The 21,660-nt window shown below is 37.0% G+C and overlaps 1 protein-coding gene across 5 annotated transcripts in view; it reads right to left on the bottom strand.

Annotated features, from left to right (window-relative positions):
- Positions 1-21,660, bottom strand: part of cacna1g (calcium channel, voltage-dependent, T type, alpha 1G subunit) — a 296,673-nt gene that overhangs the window by 36,374 nt on the left and 238,639 nt on the right. For 2 of the 5 annotated variants that reach the window (XM_067429513.1, XM_067429514.1), the window contains 5 exons: positions 16,686-16,812; positions 15,670-15,795; positions 15,397-15,486; positions 12,454-12,646; positions 11,017-11,064 (listed from right to left, as the gene is read on the bottom strand). In XM_067429513.1, the coding sequence (XP_067285614.1) occupies positions 11,017-11,064; positions 12,454-12,646; positions 15,397-15,486; positions 15,670-15,795; positions 16,686-16,812 (584 nt within the window). Of the gene's footprint in view, positions 1-11,016; positions 11,065-12,432; positions 12,647-15,396; positions 15,487-15,669; positions 15,796-16,685; positions 16,813-21,660 lie in introns of all 5 variants that reach the window. The other 3 variants (XM_067429516.1, XM_067429517.1, XM_067429515.1) reach the window with 2 other exon arrangements.

Below are 21,660 nucleotides of genomic sequence, written 5' to 3'. Positions count from 1 at the left end.
GTTGGTCCAGAGAGAGTAACTGCATATTTAAATCATAACAACAACAACAAAAAAGAAAAGGATCACTATTATCACTTTCCGCTCATACTTTTCAGTCTAACAGACAAATAAATTAATATAAATCGTCTTAGCTGTAAAAGTGCATTTGCAAGCTACAGTTTTAAAGTAGCTTCCCCAACATTGGTTGTTACTTATGTCTTAGTACTCTACATGTATAAGTCGTTCTTTAATAAATACATAAAGTCAAACCAAAATGTATTCAGACACCTTCAACATTTTCTGACATTATCACGGTTTATTCGCTATAGTTTAGAACAGGGGTTTTCAAACTTTATGATGCCAAGGACCCCAAAATACGATGAATCTTATGAGGGACCCCCATCCTAAAATCCATCTATTTTTATGAAGAAACATTTAAAATTTTAGATAAATTGTGTGGCATTTTAAATAGCAAAATATTGATTTTAAACCTAATAAATTGGCTATACTTAATGTTGCATGTATAAACCTGAAGAACAATTTTTCAACTAAAAGTAATTTGATTTCAACTTTGACAATGGATGTATGTAAGTATCTCATGTACAGCATTAAGAATACTGCCTTACAACCCCAGCGAAGCAAGATAAAGGGGACTCACTAGAAAGAAAATAGCCTATGCTTACGACAAGAAAGGAGAGAAACGTTTAGAAATTAAGCAGAATATTCGGTAGACTTTATCCATTTTTGATTTGTCTTTTTGTTCTCTGAAATTTTCTGGGGACCCCTTAGGACATTCTGGAGGACCCCTGGGGGTCCCCGGACCCCAGTTTGAAAACCCCTGGTTTAGAAAATGGTAATAAAATATGACAGCAACTTGAAGTCAGATAACTTTGATAAAAAGGTATGTAATGGATTTACAATCCATTACATCTTGTGTACTTTAGCTATCAGCTGTTAAAGTACACAATTAAATAATACCAGTTTAGGTCAACCAATTACCAAGCGATGCTTAATTCAGTCTGTGGTGTAAAAGGTCGCATTAACAATTAAAGAAAAAACACTCCAGCAAAACATGTTCAGGTCAAAGTGTCTAAATAATTGTCCTAAACTTTTATCAATTTTACAGGTAGTCCACTGTATGAAGAATTTTGGGGTATAATATGTCACAGTTTGCTTTATTTTGGGTTAGGGTGGAGATGGGGTTAGGGTTAAAGGGTTAGTTAACCCAAAAATGAAAATTCTGTCTTTAATTAATTACCCCTATGTCGTTTGACTTCTGTAAGACCTCTGTTCATCTTTGGAACACAAATGAAGATATTTTTGTTGAAATCCGATGGCTCAGACAGGCCTTCATTGACACCAATGTCATTTCCTCTCTCAAGACCCATAAAGGCACTAAAGACATCGTTACAAGGTCCATCTCACTACAGTGATTCTACAATAATTATATGAAGCAACAAGAATAGTTTTTGTGCGCAAAAAAACCTAAATAACGACTTATATAGTGATGGGCCGATTTTAAAATGAAGCGTATCGCTTCGTATCAATTCATAATTCGGATTGCGTGTCAAACTGCAAAACTGCTTAAAAATCATGTGACTTTGGCGATACAGTGATTCGTAACAGTTCGAATCTTTGTTTTGAATTTGGCCCATCACTATATAAGTCATTATTTAGTTGTTGTTGTTTTTGAGCACAAAAACTAATTCTCGTCCCTTCATATGAAGGCCTGTCTGAGCCATAGGATTTCAACAAAAATATCTTCATTTGTTTTCCGAATAAGTAATTAATCACAGAATTTAAATTTTTGGGTGAACTAACCCCTAAATGAACTATAGTGTCCTGTACTCAATAGTTAAAATTATATCTGGTGTCTGAATAATTTTTTGTTTGACTGCATGTCTTGCCATATATAAGTGAAGTGAAGTGAAGTGAAGGCCAAGGTAACCCATACTCTGAATTTGTCCTCTGAATTTAACCCATCGAAGTTAATTCCAACACATTAGGAGCAGTGAACAGTAAGTGCACACACTACAAGCCACGGACACACACACCCTGAGCAGTGGGCAGCCATTTACTCCGGCACCCGGGGAGCAATTGGGGATTAGGTGCCTTGCTTGAGCATTCATTCGTTACCTGCGGGTATTAAGAAATCGAATCCATGACGTTCCAACTCTCTAACCATTAGGCCATAACTGCCCCTTTTATATTTATTCACTGTGGTCACATTAGCAAAAAATTAGGTGAGCAAAAAAGTCTATTTATGAAGTACAGCTCACACTTAAGTCACTTGCAACAAGCCAAGCAGCTATTTGTTTGTCAACGCAGCGAATTTATGCAATCTGCGAGGGGAAGTCTTTTCTGGATTCCTATTCAAATGACTAGATTTCACCCACGACAATTCACAGAACAATGGTAATACAAACTGCACTTTCTGATTCTGCTAAAACAAACAAAATGTTCATGACCAATCACATAAACATCTATAAACTATAACCAACGATACATCAGTTTCAAACACAGATCACTTGTGCTGCTCAAGTGGCACTACTTCAGCAGAATATCTTTACCTCTTCCTCTGTTATTTTCTCTCTATAGCTCACATGGCTTGTTTAACCACCCAGACAGCGTTACATCCCTCTCTCGGCTGGTATTTGTCAAGCCTCCACTCCCACAACATGACAAGCAAGCCAGCCGTATCAGTACAAATTCTCTGTGAGGTTACAAGAAGATCAGATGCACTAAGAGTTTACAGCAGAAGACTTTTAAGTCTAAATTCTCTATCTATTCCGTTAATAAACCTACTTCCTAAAAAAATGAACCATGAAGACCCATAAAGAGATTAGGTGCACTTCTTGCCAAAAGGCATGAGTCTGCTGAAATGTAGGACACTGTGTGCATTTTAAATCAGAATTAAACTAAGTCAAATATATTGTACTCTCACCCAAGGTAGAAATTAATCCAGTTAATGAGCAGTTTTTACTCATATACAGTATTTCAAGATGGTTAAATGGGCTTTATACCACCCACCCATGCATTTCATAATCACAAAGAGCATAAAATATGTGTAATGTACAAAAGCAAATCTATTAGAATGTCAACAGAGCTGACACATAAACTATCTAAAGGTAAAGGATCATATCATGACATATATCGGAGCAAAAGTAATTCTTTCAGCTGTAAACTTTATGCCATCTGTTCAATTTGGGGGGCTGTTGCTTGCCCAAGTTACATAAAGAAGACTTTGAGTCATTTTCACTTGCAGTAGGAAGAAAGGAAATGGTGTTTGGAGCTGCCAGGTTACATAAGAGACCGTGCTGCCTTCTGCTGCCAAGAGTGGAGGTTACACGACACTTAGTAATTTAATTTTCTCCCTCTGTCATTCGCTGTCTCGTTGCTCCCCCAGTATCAGTCAAGAGACTATATACTACTGTGCAAGAGACGAAAAGAAATATAGGTAGGTCATCCCCAGCTCTGCAAGGGTGCAGAAAGACCAATTAAATAAATGCAGTATGCTTTGTTAAGGTGAATTTGTCAGGGGTCTAGAATTTGTCTAGATTTTCATACAAATTTGATTAGATTCTGTGCATGGAACCCAATTGAATAAGCATGAAGATCTGCTGAAGTAGAACGTCCATTATTTATGAAGTTCTACTGCACACATCCCAGTTCATTAATTAGGTATTTTAGCTAATAAAATTGTGCTTACAGCTATGAATAAGAATGTGCTATGCCAGAAAAGGTGAGTTGAAAAAAAATGGCAGAGTCATTCTCAAAATATGGTAAAAAACATGAACTTTCAGTCATTAAACATTTTTTTTATATTCAAGATAGACAATGTAAAAAAGATTGTTCCATTATCCAACACAATATTGTCCCATTCATATAAAATACTTATTTATTACTCATTTTGTTTTGAGTTAGGCAGCAAAAATAAACAAAAAATATAATATAATAATATATAATATAATTAATAATAAATAGTTCTATCTTAATTCAAGCAATTACTATACTTGAAAATTCTATGGTGTTTTTTTGCCATCGCCACTCTTGCTTTTGGCTTGCTCAATGGGGGGTTGTCTAGTACAGTTTTTCTTGTCCTTTTATCTTCTTATTTTATATAAAGCTTTGGGATAATATGCAAAGTGCTATGCAAATAAATCTAATTAAATATTTACAAAGTAAAGAGTAAGAAGAAGCTATTCTTAAGTGATTTTTCACATTACATTGAAAAAGTTGATTTACCTTAAATACTTTATAATTTGACATTACACGATTTACAGTGTGATATAAAAAGGGTTAAATCACATAATTTACTGTAATCATTGTAATCAGTGTGTGATCATTGTAATCAATTATGTGTGTTTTGACATCTACATCATGAAAATTAGATGTTACACTGATTTTCCATCCTTTGCTTAATCTTTTAAATAAAATAAATATCAAAAGATAAGTCATTCCTTTTGATTAATAACCATTTTATTAATATATGCATACCATCAGGTTTTATGACTAAATTGAATTCAAAGCTTCAACGTTTTGTAATTCAGAATGTCAAACATTATGGTGAGAATGACACTTCAACAGAATTTGTCTGCGCTTGTCAACAATGCACCATCCTGGTTTTAAATGGATGGAAATTTTAAACGTCCCTCGATAGTAGCAGGATAAGAATTATTAACATGCTGCAGCCTAAAATGACTTATTGCGAATCAGATGTTACCTAATCAAGGACACCTTCAAATTATATGCCATGTTAATATATATTGTGTCCGGACAAACTGCTGGCAGAACACATTTCTGATGAGGCACCTCATAGAACGGCTAATAAATGGCGACTGGGGAGGACACAGGTAGAGGAGAGGCAGATGGTTTCAGCCCTACTGCAGTGTGATATGATTAACCAGCCCTTTGATCCCATACGTGAGCATACAGCGACTGGCAGTCCAACGGGAGGGGAAAGGAAGCTAATCGAGAGAGACAGACTGGTAGGGGGTAACACCCCCACCTCTTTCAAAAAGAAATCCAAAACAGAATTACAAAATATGCTGAGGCACAGTGTAACTGGACGGTCGAGTAATTAGTACATTGCCTTCTAATTAGAATGAAAATCAATGAAGCCTGTCATTTTCCATCTCAAACGCGACACAATAACTCAATATTCGTGTGAACTGCAAAACTCTGAACTGTGTTTAATATATGGAAATGTGTGATCGATACACTCAACATATGTTAATCAACAGTTATACCTTCAGGCTAATCCGCAGGCTAATTCAGGCTAAAGTGTACACACGAAAAAAAAAAAAAAAAAACTATGGCCTAAGGTGGTCTAAGGTAAAAACAAAGCAAAACAAAAAACGGAACTCTAAGCCCACGCAATCTTCCCCCGAGTACACATTTTAAAGAAATAACGTGGCTTTAACTTCCGGATAGAATGTATGATGCAGAGCTCGCAGGTTTGGCACAAGTGCACTTCGAGGGTGCATATCACCTGCAAAGGGGACATGCGTGAGCACCCTTGTGAAACTTAAAGGGATAGTTCACTTTAAAATTAAATTTTGATATGTTTTAGCTTACCTCATGGGCATCTGAGATGTAGGAGTATTTGTTTCCCCAGTAGTTTCAATTTTGATCATTTTAGTTCAAACCGTTCTTGTCTGTGCCTCACATAATGCAGGTCTATGGTCACCACCTCAAAGAGCATACACAGAGAAGTCCAAATTAAACAATCCCCCATCGTAAGTACACACTGATGGCCTAAGACACAAAACGAGCGGTTTGTGTGAGAAAACGAACAGTATTTATATCGTTTTTACCACTTGTACAAGTAACTCTTGTACAAGTAAACTCGTTAAAGTATCGAACGGAGCCAGGGAGCAGAAAAATGCTGACACTATCTTGTTCTATCTATATTGCTCTTTATTAGGGGTGTGACTAAACTGTGATGAGATTTCTCGTCAAGTTGAAAAGTGTAAAGGTGAAGTGAGAAGAGAATATGTCAATGCTACGTTTACATTATGCCTCCTATCTAGTTTTGCTTTTTATAGAAATAAAAACTATTTAATTAATGTGGATAATCATAACAGTCGCTTCATTACATCAGCAAATCTAGAACGAGCTCTTTGAGTCTTTCTCAGCAGTGATCACGTGACGGGAAGACAAGTGTGTGTTATTATGAGCTATGGTTATGAGTGTGTGTGTAACGTAGTAAAGCGCTCACATTGAGTGTGTGTTTCATTTTAGTCGACCAGACTGTGGTGTAGGATTCATTGCGTAGCAGAAGCGCCAGACTTACATTTTTTTTAAAGCATGTTAATCACCACAGCTCCCTATTCAGAGTACACACGATCTCGAAATTTAAAGTGAAAGTAAATGGGAACATGCATTTTAATACATTACTGCTGTTGAAAAGCAGCTCCCTGAGGCATGCGAATATCTCCCAATATGACAACTATTATGTACTAAGATGTAACCATCTCTTAGCTCTGTATCTGTATGCTTGAAGAAAAAAATTGGTCTCTATTTGCACTTTGAATATTGAGTACTTTGATTATGGTTATTGTTTGCACTATTTTGTGGGAAGGAGTTCAGTTAGGAGGTCAAAAGAAGCTTGCGCAGTTATAAGGTCTGAAGAGACAATCGTAGGCCTACAGAAGAGAAGCCAGTCAGTTGAGTTTTTGGCAAAACCTGTAATTGTCTTTTACTGCACATAATAATTCATACTAAGAAAGTAGGAAAAACATGTATTACAAGTTGATTAGTTAACTTAAAGGAAGTGTATGTAAGATTGTGGCAAAAACTCGTATTGCAATCTCTTTCAAAGGACTGTAGAGCGGTGTATCCCCTCTCCCCCTCACCCGACTCGAGGTTGCCAGACAGGCTGCAGGATCCAGCAGGAACGTTTGTAGCTGTAGCCGTGGTAACTAGAGCAGATCTGGCAACCCGGATGCCGAAAAACTACTGACTTTGTGATTGGTCGATAGGTGGAGGGTGGAGCTTCAGGCCAAAACACAACATGACAACATCAACATAAGTTGAGGGCTGCAACAACAACTTTTAAATGACAATATCCTGGCCGGACTACTGTTGTCAGTTAGCCTGACAAGCCAGACCCACATCAAGATGTTTGGTCTGGAAACTCCATGTTGTCATCATTGACAGGGCTCAATCCGAGGGGCGGGATAAACGATTGTCTTTCAAACTCCCTCTGCACGCGATAGGATAGCGCTACACCAACCAGAGCAACAAAGGTGAAACAGAGCTTGTTGATAGATTAAACATTCGCCGTATCCGGTCGGCTAAACTCCGAACACATCTTCCCTTTTTAAGAATGCCTTCAGTGCTGTTCTTTGTTCTTTTCTCAAAGAAAAGCTTAACTCCAAGTCTTCCAGAATCGCAGTCAAAGCTGATTCAAAAGACCGCCGCCGTTCGCCAGTTTCTGTGTTTAGTAGAAGCACACAAACGCAACTCGGCCGTCGTCATTATGGCCCCGCCTGCCGACTCTATACACGATGTGATTGGCCCGTCCAGATTGAGAGGAATACAGCTCAGAAGGGTATTGAGAGTTCCTAGACGACACTTGCGGGCAGATTAAATTTGCTGCCGCTAGGGTGCGTCTAGATTTCTAGAGTAGTTGTCAGTGATATAAGTATTTGAAATGAACATGATTTCTTAATGTCTAGTGACATATCAGGGCCATTTTAGGATTAATTGACATACATTTCTTACATACAGTTCCTTTAAAACATTTCAAATGCACCTGCAAACAATTTAGTCATGTATATACAATCTCATGTAGTCATGTATTTCAACATTAAGGATTTTTTTTAAAAATACGATTGAAAAATCTTGTCTCATCTCATTCTTGTGAACCCAATCTCGTGTTTCGTCTTGTGAAATTAATGTCTCATCACACCCCTACTCTTTATATATAGATATATAAAACTGTGTGTGCAAGAGAGAGACCTAATGTGTAAGAGAGTGAATCAACAGTTTCAGTTTCAATATATCTCAGAGAACAACAGATGAGAGTACCGAAGCCACCAGTTAGCTATAATCACTCCCGGTGCTGTGAACAGCAAAACAGAAGTGCCGCACTGCCTGCACAAACAGCAGGATGCGCAACTTTTTTTAGAATTGGTATATAGGTAAATAGATATATAGGTAAACACCACAAAGTAGCATTAAATCACCACATTCTTCAAGTCTTTGGAAAAGGGGTATACATCAACCACATTAGAAGTGTATTAAGCTGCTGCATCCGAAAATGCCTACTTCCTTACTATATAGTAGGCGAAAAACAGTATGGTCCCTATTTTAACTCGATCTAAGCACATGGTCTGATATGCATGGCGCAGGTGCACTTAGGGTGTGTCCGGATACGCTTTTGCTAGTTTAACAACAGAAAAAATGGTCGACACACCATGGCCAAAAGGGTTGTACCTGATCTCTTAATGAGTCACGGGTATGTTTTGGGCATAACATGCAATAAACCAATCAGAGTCTCATCTCCCATTTCTTTTAAAAGTCAGTGGCGCTTGCACCATTCGCTATGTAATATTTTAAAAATGTTTGTGTACTGCTGCGTGTCCCTGTGTGTGTGTGTGTGTGTGTGTGTGTGTGTGTGTGTGTGTGTGTGTGTGTGTGTGTGTGTGTGTGTGTGTGTAACTGTACACGCGTTGTGCACCCATCTATAGGCGCATATCACTACCGTGCCATTTAAATAACACAAAAAATATTGCACTATTGACTTTATACTAGGTTTATGTTGGTCAATGGCGTAGTTGTTTTCACTGCCTCAAAATAGCCTTTGGGCGAACAGATGGAAGCAAGTGCATTTGCTATTTAAACAACATGGCGCTGGATGTGAAACCAACAAATGCTTCTGGCTGAAATTATCAGAAAACACTTGCGTCGCGCCTTGCATCTCATTGCGCCGGTATGTATGATAGGGCCATATCTTACATGTAATATATCCAAATTCATAGTATTTATAAAACAGTAGGCGAAAAGTATTCAAGCATTTACATTCGATGGACACTTTACTGTCCCATGAAGCCACAGAAGAGGTTGTGAAGCACGTTTCAAACCAAATGTAGTATATAGTATGCAATTTTGGATGATTTTGTTTCTTTTTTGCTTATTTATTCCAGTGGTCTTGGATGCTACACTGACACCTAGCGTGGATATATTCCATTTGTTCATTAGCTGCTGCCACTTCACAGCTAAGACGTGTAAACATTTTAATCCCCCCTTCAATGTAAAGCGCTTTGGGTGTCTAGAAAAGCGCTATATAAATGTAATGAATCATAATTTTATTATAATTATGAATATAATTTCATAAATATATGCGATTAGTGCATCATACTCTGTATTTACACATAAGTATAGCCAAATTTATAATAATCATCACATCAGTAGTTTCACTTACATAAAGTCTCCAATAAAACACTGCTGATAAAACAAAATTTAAGGGGTTTAAAATGGATAATTGAGAAAGGAAAAAATAAATGTTTTGAAAGATCATTAGATGAACAGGGGCAAGAAGAGGTAAAAGAAAGTTAGAAAGAGAGGCAGAGGAGAAGAAAAGAAAAGAAAAGCAAAAGGGGTTAATGAGGGAGCTCTTGTTCACCGAGGCAGAGCACAGACAGAACAGGGGAGATAAAGAGTCTCTCAACTAACCTGAGAACATAACTATTATATATATATATATATATATATATATATATATATATATATATATATATATATATATATATATATATATATATATATATATATATATATATATATATATATATATATATATATATATATATATATGTGTGTTATATATGTTTCTGCACAAAAGATCCAAAATCCAAAAAATAAAATGCCAGGTTTACTTCAGTTTCAGTTAAATTTGGCTAATACTAGGGCTGCAACAACTAACTGATAATAACCGAAAATAATACAAAATAATGGACAATGAACTTCATTATTAAAGAGCGAGTGTGTAAATGCCACTATTAGAGTTACATTTTCATAACAAACATCACATTTTGGTTTAAAATGAAGAGTAATTGAAACATGAAATGCTACATTACCAATGCTACATTCATACACTGTATAACAGTGAGCAATATTTTTAAAAATAACTATATTCATATTTTAAACGTACATTAAATGGATTAAATGGATCTGCGCATTGTCTGAACAGTTCATCTGCACATTATTCATATAAATAATTAACAGATGAATCGATAAATTAAAATAGTGGCAGCCCTAGCTTTTACATACTTGAGAAGTACAGGGAACAAATATTGTATTGTATCCTCTTATATGCAAACAAATCAGCTGTACTCAAGTTTCTTTATCAGTTCAAATCATGATGAGCAGCCCATTAAAGAAATATTTTCTTAAGTCAAAGTGGAACAAGTGTGCCATACAAACATTTCACTCACATAAGTCACAAATGAGTTTCAACACGTCATGCAGCCTCTGAACAACAGCAAGGTGTGGTGTTGTGTTTAGCAAGTCAATAACTTTTGAAAACAGCGTATGGGGTAACATCACAAAACGAAGTGAATCACTATGCCACAACATCAAACCGATGAGAGAGAACTTTAAAGCAGACAGATCAATAAAAGCTAAAGACATTAACAGTGATACTCTTCCCTTCGAACAGTCAGCCACAGTGCGTCACATTGGGGGCAACATCGAGAGATCGGACCTATAATACCACCATAGCACTTACTTCAGGTGATTCATCAAAAACTTGACCATATTTATACAAAATAAAAATAAACATTTGCGGTTTTTCTATCCCTATCTCTCTATCCATCCCCTGTGTGAGCTTGAGGCTGGGCTGGCTGGTACTGGTGATGAGGTGTGGAAACCGGACATACACACTTCCACAGACAATTCTTGTGTTGCCATATCAGATCTGATGAGGTGAGAACATGGGCGCTGATGGTGCCCTCCGGTGCCCCCTCCCCCCTCCCTCACCCCAAACCACCACCACGGTGAACACATAGACATGCCATATACAATCTGTACCTTGTGTGTGATCAGGACTGGACCAACTGACACCGGTCAGCATTACATCTAGAAGAACGAAACCATGTTAATCAGGTAGGGCAAGCAAAGAAACCATCAAAGGAGCTGAAATAGGATGGGGGATTTTTTCTGAGAGAATATACTGGTGGGCGTTCCAATTATCCTGAGTCCAAAATGACCCTGTTGTTGTGTGTAAATGCTAATACTAAATCTATTTATCTTGGCTGTTTATGATCTAGAGTATTAGTTCTAGATAGTTGTGGACTTTGTGGATGGAAAAATCTGACAAGTAAATTCTTATGATAACAGACATACCAACAAGTTCACCTGAAAGGAACCACAACTTTTCTCCTCAACTTTTTATAGCAGAAGTCCACAAAGTTACCTCAGGATATTTAGACATTACGTTCAAAAAGAAGTTTCAAAATTTTAATCGAGCCAGGCAAAGCTGACACGCAGTTTAATCCCATTTCCACCCTAGAAACCTGACACATCCCGTCAGACATTCACACCTACGGAAAATTTGATTTGTAGCAAAAATAAAAGATGAAGAACTGAGGGTAAAATGAGGCACTTTTGCCTCTCCAACTAAAACCGATGGCATGATAGCGCAACAAAACAAAAGGACACACTTAATCAGCTAATGTGCAAATCAAATATAGGTCTTAATGAGAAAGTATGGTGTGATAGGACATTTAGAGAGGAATAAATGTGACCTTTGGACTGAGATTAAGTTGGTGTGTGCCAATGAGAATAGCTTTGTTTTCCTTGCGTGAGTTTTAGTGTCAGACTCCAATGTTATCGTTTATAGATCTCCTATTTACATCTGTATTTCTCAAGCGCTTAAAAAAGAAATTCCCATTTTTAACTGTTGCTCAAAGATCAAACATGCTGGACCAATGCCCAAGCCACTGTCAAAACAAGAGCTAGCATCCACACAGAGATCCTCAATGAAGTTGTTTTAATGCTAACGCCTTGTGCTGAGAATAGCAGGAAGTATAACCGAAAGAGAAGGCCATCAATACCACGCCGTGCATCCTGGGGAGGAGCATTGGTGCAGGCAGCTGATGGATGTAACCAATTTGAGTGTGAAGAGACTGGATTTTTATTTACTTCTCAGACTGCACTGCCCTACATGCATGAGATGAGGAGGGTGGGCAGACCCCTGTGGCAGGGGTCCACCACACACCCTGCTCTCTCAGTAAGCAGATCACCATGCAAGCCATGGGACATGCTCTAGAAATGTTCCCAGGCAAAAGGGGGGCAAGCCGGGGAGTTGATTCCTAGCTTATTACGGGCCCGAGCATCTCATTCCTTATTCGCCGGTCACTCTAATTAGCATTAGCATCTAATTTAGCACGCGGTCAAATCAAAATGATCAAGCAGGACTCAGAAAGGTGTGGAAAGGCTACCGACCAGCTAGCTCCTTCTCCTTACTCCTTCTTTTTTTCTCCATGCGTTTAAGACGCTTCTCCTCGCGCCGTTTGGCTTCTTCGGCCTCCTGGTGCCGCCGGCACTTGTGAAAGTTCTCGACCACCACGCCGACAAACATGTTGAGCACGAAGAAAGCCACAATCAGCAAGAAGGAGATGAAATAGAGCAGCATCCATGGGTTGTAATTCATGATGGGCTACAACACATATAAACACAACACGGGTTAATGTACAGATTGGTGGTCAAGCTCGTTAAGGAAGTCTACTCAAGGCTTAATAGTAACACACACACACACACACACACACATGCTGTGTTCCAAGTTATTATGCAAGTGACCAGGAGGATCAGTATGATTTCAGTACAACAAACATTCAGATTTTAGTTTTTCAAATAAACAGTTGGTTTGTTTTAATTCTCCATATCTTTTTTATATAACTGGTATCAATCTCAGACAGGTTTGTTAAATAGTTTGCCAGGCCTACTTAGGTAAATGGAAACTCTACTTAAAGAGGTCATTCCACATTATTAAAGGGTTACTTCAGCGATTAGCATATGACTTTTTTATCAGTAGAAACCCTTGAGTATATTTGAATGATTCAATTTGCATCATCGAAACATGTGGAGCTATTTCCACATGTTTTCAACTCGCACATGGGGGATAGGAGATCGTACTCACAGCACTCAGCAGCTGCAGGCATTCATGTAAACGGTGCAGCAGGTGGAGCAAAGTAAGTGTTTCGACTTCTTAAGTTAATTCCTATGAAAGTTAAGCTTCCAAAGGCATGAACTGAAAATGCGCCAGACTGAAAACGCGCACTGAATCTATGCCGCAAACGTGATTGCCTCAGCTCTCATCACAAGCTCATTCAGCTCATCATGAATGTTCTCTAACTGAACTGATTTTATGAAAATGAACGGTCACGGTGGGAAAGTGAAAGTGATCCAGTAATCCAGTAGCGGTGGCTTTGGGAGTGTCCTCGTAGGGCAGTGAAGCATTCTGGGAATTGTTGTCTTTCATCCCCATGAGACAAAAATACATTTTCTGTCTTTTCTCAGTCTAGAAAGCTCCAAATAAAAAAATTATTTCACATTTCTACTACATTAATGACCCAGTTTAAATACAGATTCATCTTCCCAGCGCTGAAGTACCCCTTTAAGCAAGTTATAGTTCTAATGCAATATAGAACTATCAATACAAATATTATTCAGAAATTTGGGGTCAGTAAGAATTTTTCTTTTTTGGGGGGATGTGGTACACAACTGATTTCAACACTGATAATAAGAAGCTTATTAGAATGATTTCTGAAGGATCATGTGTCACTGAAGACTGGAGTAATGATGCTTAATATTCCACTTTAATCATAAGAATAAATTACATTTCAAAATATATTAAAATAGAAAAAATGTGATAATATTCCACAATATTACAGTTTTTACTGTATTTTGGATCAAAAAAATGAATGTTGGTGATCAGAAGAGGCTTTGTAGAAAAGAAAAGGCAAAGACTTAAAAATAAGGCAACCCATCACACTCAACTTATTAAGTTAAATCAATTAATTTGCTCCAGTTAGTCAACGTAAAAACTTGTATTCATCTAATGAGTAAATCTTTTCAATGTAAAAATTCTTGCCAAGGCAACTATAGAATGTTTAGCATTTAATAATGGAAGCATTAATATTTGTTAGCATTAGTTAATGCACTGTGAAGAGAAGTAACATAAACAAACAATAAACAGCTGTATTTTTATTAAATCTACACTGTGTAACTTTTTTAGTTTATTGTTAGCTAAAAACACTTAGTTCTTTCAAAAATATATGTGCTCATTAATGTATATTTACTTCTTTCAAGTAATAAAGTATTTTCGTAAGTTTATAATATGCCATTGAAAATACATACGGGTGAGCGGTTCGACTGCCGGTCGCCATGTTGCCCCTCCATCTTGAAAGCACATTAGCCAAAGAGGGACATACCCATAAATTCAAGCTTCACCTTTCGCGTTTTAACACTCGATGGCACCGTGTCTAATGTGAAGAGGGGGACTGCCATGTTAATCTTGGACTAAATCGGCCACCGTAGGAGTTAAAACGAAATCAGAATTGAGAGGAACAGAAACTATTATTCACTGGATGGTCATATACCTTTACACCGCTAGAAATCACACAGTGAAGCTTTAACTAATGTTAAAAAAAGATGAACAAATAGTATTGCTCATGGTTAGTTAATGTTAGTTAATATATTAACGAATGTTAACAAATGAAACCTTATTGCAAAGTGTGACCATGATATCAATAACAGTTCAGTTCAAAGGTTTGTCCTTCTGGAAACTCAAAAAAATACCTGCCACTAGCAAGACTAAGCATTCTGCATGCAAAAGTGAGGCACAGGCCACATGGCATGCACTAAGGAAGAGATATCTGTTCCAATTCAAACACATGAATGCCTTGGATAGGACAGGGGGCTGAGCTCTTTTCAATTAGAGCAGAACATTTTCAGGAGCCCACAGCCACACACGTAGCATAGAGACTTTATTTTCGTGCAAAATAGTACTTTTGATTATTGAGAAATTCTCAATTCAAAAATAAGGCACTTTAAAGAGATCTGATGAATGGACAGTACGGAGCTTACAGAAGAACTGATGAATGGGAGAGCAGTTCTTTGAAATCATAGGACAGAAATGCTGACTAATGATTTTTAAGCTCTGATTCAGTTCATGGAGTTTATCCAACCAGGCTTTGCGGTTATTAGAGTATCCGAATGACTGGGATATATCCTGGCCCGCAATTTGTTTGTACTCTAGAAACTGTGACCCAATTAAATGAATAAGGTTGCCGCACTATCCACAGATCAAATGTATCACAAGGTGAATCTACAAGCATGAAAATCCATATGAATAATACTACAATACAGTTTTATGCAGGTAAAAGAAGCTTCTGATACGGTCAATACCTGCTGATCGACACCGACAGCATCCAGTCCATCGTACATTATGTCCACCCAACCGTCTTTGGAAGCCAGAACAAAAAGGGACATGAGGGCCTGAGGGAGGTGAAAGATAATAAAAAAGGTTAAAAGAAATCTTTGACTTCAATGGCTCCAATTGACTTTGTTGAAAATGGGACAAGATTTTCAAATTGGAAGTGACATTACTAGTCGCTTCAAGGTATATCTAAAACATATTGAGCAAATGTTTGTACAACCATTGCCAAGTTAAGTGCTCACCTGCCCAAGGTTATCAAAGTTGTACTTGTGTCTGACCCATTTGTAGTTAGCCGAAAAGCAATCCGATTTGTTGGTGATGTTCCTTGTATCCTCCCCCTGACAGACAAAGAACTTTCCTTTGAAAAGCTGTGAGAAAAAAGAAGCAATTTATCAGCACACAAACAACCTTCCTTTTCTCTGCGAAACATTTTGTGGAAAAAATATACATAGGCTCTTTAAAGCAAATAACAATGATTTCATTAATTTTTAACAGAGAATAAAAGAGAACATCTACTACAATTACTTTTTTTTTTTTTTTTTTTTTTTTACTGACATTGGCATATTCTAATGTTATCATCCCTTTACGCACTGTTCAAAACTGTAGTACTTTTTTGACTGAAATTATGTTTACCCAAAATTGCTAGGCTATCTGAAGAGTAATTTCAAGAAATAACGCAAGGACAAAATCAATGTTACACATGACAGTGTACAGGCACAAAGAGCACAGGCATCTTTTCCTGGAAGAATGGAAGATAAATTGCATCGCCGTTCCCCTACGGACTTATGTAAATTGTGGAAGTATGGAAAACAGAACATTTTAATCATAGTCAAATTATTCAGCTGTGGGCAGGAAGAGTATGTTTCAAATTTACAGAAATGACAGAAAATCATGTATTCGTTCTATGCACCACCTCTTTCACTCTCACTAAGAGTCTTAAATGCAATCTTGTGGATTAAACACATAGAGCTGTCATGTGTTATGTGTTACTTTATACAGTATATGATGTTTTTTTAAAGGAATTACTCCAATTAATCCCTAAAGTTAAGACTGGCTTTTACTTTAATAGTCTGATCCAAGCAAGACATATTATATCCACTATATAACTGAGTTGGCATTTTAAATTACTTTGAATAAAGTTGGTTTAAGATGGCCTGCCAGGCTGTCCAAGTGCTCAGAATCTCTTTAAAACTACCAGAAAACCATTTTAAACTTGTTTATGCTGTTTATTTCTGTAGGATTATGTTTTTTTACTCACCTGAACTCCCAAGATGCCAAAAATAATAAAGAAGGCACAGCAGATGACCACAATATTCCCGATAGGCTTAAGTGATGACATCAGTGTCTCAACGACCAGCTTCAGTCCTGGAGCTCTGCTGATAACTCTGAAAATCAAACAGGACAACAGATGTTTAAGCAACAACAACACCAACATTTATTTATACAGCACATTTAAACACAGTATGAATTGATCAGGTGCTATAGAGTATGCAAAATCAAATCTACACTGTAAAAGCAACAATTATAAATGTCCAAAAACTTAAGAATAAAGGTATAATTTAAGAGTCAACTTAAAAATGTCCAGAACTTGCATGATAGGGGACACTGTTCTAAAGTTTGAGCCTAGCCACAGAAAAAGCCAGATAACCTTTTGGTTTATAGCAACACTGGCAGAGATTTAAAAGTAAAGGATTAGAAGATCTGGGTCCAGGACAGTATAGCTGAAGAAGTTCACGATCACTAATATATTTTGGTGCACAGCCAGAATATAGAGTATACAAACATGAGAATTTACTAAATTAATCCTACATTTAACGGGAAGCCAGTGGAGGAATGCTAGAATAGGGGGAATAGGGTCTCTCTTTTTAGACCCAGTCAAAAGTTTTTGCAGCTGCATTTTGTACAACTTGCAAGCAAGATAATCTAAATATATATATTTTTTTTATCCAATATAATTATACATTTCTATACAGCATTGAATAAACAGTATTGTCAAGCCTTACTGGAAGGTAAAACTGGCAGTGATAAACCTTTTTGTATTTCTGAAAAATGCAGGCCAAAGGAAGCATATAAAGGGAAATAAATAAAGGTCCCACAATAGATCCCTGAGGAGCGCCAAGTGAAAAAAGGAGCCGATGATGAGGAACCATTTCCCAAATTTACAGAAAAAGCCTTATTCTCAAAGTAAAAAGCTAACCGCTGTAGTGTAGCGCCCTGGATTCAAGACGCTTAAGAAGAATGTTATGGTCTATGATATCAAATGCCGTGTTCAGATCCAACACAACAAGAGCCTACATCTACTGTAGAGCCAGCAGAATATCATTTGTGACCTTCAGCTCTGCTATGTGTAAAGATCTAAAACCAGATCTTGCACACTTCTGCACACTAAAGCCGGGTGCACACTGTGCGATTTTTGCCAAGATTTGGCCGTCTGAGACAAATTTAGCAAATCCTAAAAGATTCCTCTGATCCTAGGCTAAAATCTGACGCCTTTGGTTATTAGTTTGACATGTTCACCGTCAGCCGATTAATGAGCGCTGCGATCAAATTTTACCTCAGACGAAATTCTGGCAGTGTCAGAAGATTTGGCACACAATCCTGCAGTGTGACTTCTCCTACGACAACAGTAAAATATCTCCGTTTTTCAAGACAAACTATGACCAAAACGAGAGCTAGAGATTTCTTTATAGCCAGCATTTCAGTCCCGCGTGTAATGCAGCTCACCGTCACCGAACGCGTCATTCATTGATGATATAAAACTCAGGACAAGTTTTCTTTTGTGCGTCCGTTTTAAGCGCCTTAACTATCGTGCAGTCTGACATTAATGACAACTGAGATCTTACAGTGTGACATGGCTTACATCGGGGATCATGTTCGTACAGTCTGACAAGGGGCATTCGCAAAGGATTTTGAAAATTCGCACAGTGTGCCCATAAGCAACATATTTACCCTAATGGTTTAGAACTGGTTTAGCGTTAGGATCCTGATTTTACATTTGGAATTAAAGTGGCACCCTAACACAAAAAAAAAGATTTTCCTAGAACAAAACAAAACATGTAATACAAATTTGTATTATACAAATGTAATCAGTGTTGAGAAGGTTAGTTTGGAAATGTATTTAAAATGTAATAAGTACTGTAACTATTACTTTTATTAACTATTTTGAACTTTATTAAAGTAATGTAACTGATTACATTTGATACATTTTCTAAATTGCCAGCACTGGAACCCATTTTCATCACTAGCCATGGTGGAAACTCACACAGGTTGTAGCCTAAAGCTTTCAGCGGCGATGTGGATTGATGTAATTGGCAGATGTGGTGCACTGCACATTCAAACAATAGAGCCAATCAAACGTGCCGGAATAGCATCAATTTACTAAACATCCTTTCAATGGCAGTATGCACTGTGCACATCAAAACCAGGCAAAGCAACAAATTAATATTATTCATTTTTAATATGCAAATAATTGAATTACATTTTTTTTCTCAGTAACTGTACATGTAACTAGTTACTCCCCAAAACTGCATGCAATTTTCATTTACTTACAATAATAATAATAATAATAATAAACATTTGTATTAATAAGTATGTGACATCATATATATTTAATATCTAATTATTCTTCCAAAAAGTTAATTCTGGGCTAATTTAATCTCTTTTCTATTTACATTTTTTGTATTTTTTTTTTTTTTAGATTTAAGTAGCAAATAAGAATCACTAAAATTATTGAATATATTTTGAGACAAAGGTCTTGTTTATGATTTATGTAAATCATACGCAACAGTTTTTTAATAACAGAATATATAAAGGTATGGTATTTGGGGTAAAAGGCATATTTAACATGATAATAAACAGCTGACTGACCATTTGTTGACATGACATGGTTAAGATTCAGCTGGTAAATATCTTAAGTTGGGTGTCCATCTTAGAGGTGTGTCCATTTTATAATAAAAAATATGGTGATAATCATATTATACAAATATATTTAGTTGTTACAATGATAAAACTTTATCAAATTATTATGGGATCTCATTCATTACATTTTTTCAGATTATTTACTTAAAAATATGTTTCTGTATTTTAAAAATATTTATATATTAACAAGTTAATATTTACTGAACACTAATTAATTATTATATTAATAAAACACAAACATAAAACAAACACAAAATACTGCAAACGTTGCTAGATATTTTTTGCACACGTATGAACTTTTTTGAAAAATTAGCACATTTTTCTTAGGGTGTGCTTTAGCCCCATTGTAGGCTACCCCTGATACAACTCATTTATTTTTATAATAGCCTTTATTACCTTTAAAAAAAAATGTGTATACGATTATTATGGTCTAAATAAAATATAATAAATATGAAGTATGTTATAGATACTAGTATTAACTCGTAAAAATGTATTATAATTGGAAATCTATTTTACAGGAGTTGAGTGGCATGCTGGAGCTTAGAATCCATGTTTGCACTGTTGAAACAAACAAACTACTAATTCCGCAGATCAACCCCTGTCTGTAATGTGGATTGTAGTTTGTAATATACCTGTTAATGGGACGACATTCTGGAACTGTCTCCAAAGAGAGCGGACACAGCCACAGACTTTTAGTGATGCTGCAGAACGAGCGGGAAAACATGGAACGGATAAGGGAACGCCATGGAATGGCGAAACTAGTGATTTTTTAGCGGAACCGAACACTTTTATGGGAATCCTCTGAGGGTGAGGGAGGGAAGGGGGCAAGAGGGGCACCTTAGCTGATGAGGGCAAAGGGGCAGTGGCTCTAGCCACCGTGCACCCATGTGCACGGCCCTGTCTATGAGTGAGTGTGTCTGGCAATTACCAGAAAACATTTCATGCCCTAGCCATTATGCTAAGCAGCCACAATGCAATACTGCAGGGAAACTTTCTGTGCTACAAAGAAAAGAGACAGTTTTAATTAAACCGCCGGAATAAAGCTGAAGCCTAATTATTAATGGCACGACATCCGGCACACAACTGCACCTGTCAACCTCTGCGTAGGGTGGCACCCACAGTGACACAAAGACACCTGCTCACAAAGGCACACACAATAACATATGTGATACAAATACACAGCTGTAACGGGAATTCAGCTGCTTTAGACCCGCTCACACAGGGCAAATAAATGCGGACAGAAGGTGTGCATTTTTAAAGTGTACACAAATTTTACACATTTAAAATGTCTTTACATTTTTGCACAATGCGATAAACAGTCAAACATGTCCGTTTAATGCACGTTTACATAGACCAACAAATGAAAAGTAGCGCAGACAAATTCAAGAGCAACTGTGAACAGACTATTACATGTACAATTATACACTAACAAAGCTGTAAAAGACAACCGGTTTTAATCTGCTGCCTTATTTGTGTGAACTGATGTTGAACTGATGTTAATGGGACACAATGAGGACCTAAAGCACTAGCAGGAGATTCGGATGCATTGCAAGATGTTTATGATACAACAGAAACAAGGGCTTCACAGAGTTCTCCTTTACCCATTATTCCTCATCTGGTGACAGTGATTTCTGTCTCCTCACCACAGTACTGAGCTAATGCAGCAAAAACCTGATTTGATCCTCGGCTTTGATCTCCTTAAGAAGTGCGCTGTGATTGTATCAGTGTCTGAGGATGAAGAAAAGGCCATGTTTAAAGAGACCAATCAAGTTTAGCCAAAGTAACTGGTTGAGAGAGAAAGGAGTCTGCCAAAGGGAGTGCAGATAACAAGCTGATCTGTCTTTTGTTTGTCTGAATATCTGTGTGCATCTCTTGCAAGCTCAAGCGTGTTTATCAAAGCTCACTTCGGGGATTTCAGGTAATACCGTAAAATCAATTATGGAAATGTCAAACGATGAGAAGGATCAATATGTCTAGACCCACGCTCATCTCTGACTGATATTTGAGAGGGACAATCCAGTGGAATGATACGCCTTGTACACAAGTGTGCTCACCAGTGTTGCTATTGTTAACCAAAACTGTTACGTGAATTGAAGGTGAAACTAAATGAGTAAATATGAATTCTAGAATACAAAATTAAAAACTTAACTGAGGTTTACCTTTGCAATTAAATTAAATAATGTGAAGTATTGGACAAAATAAAGCTAAATAGAAATAATAAAATACCCAAGCACATTACAAGTCAATACAACGAAATAGAAAAACAGAAAAAATTAAAGCAAATTTCAAAATATTAATAACTACTATATAATAAA

Source organism: Pseudorasbora parva, chromosome 21 (genome assembly GCF_024679245.1).
Source record: "Pseudorasbora parva isolate DD20220531a chromosome 21, ASM2467924v1, whole genome shotgun sequence".
NCBI classification, from domain to species: domain Eukaryota; kingdom Metazoa; phylum Chordata; class Actinopteri; order Cypriniformes; family Gobionidae; genus Pseudorasbora; species Pseudorasbora parva.
This window is presented reverse-complemented; position numbering and strand designations above follow the sequence as displayed.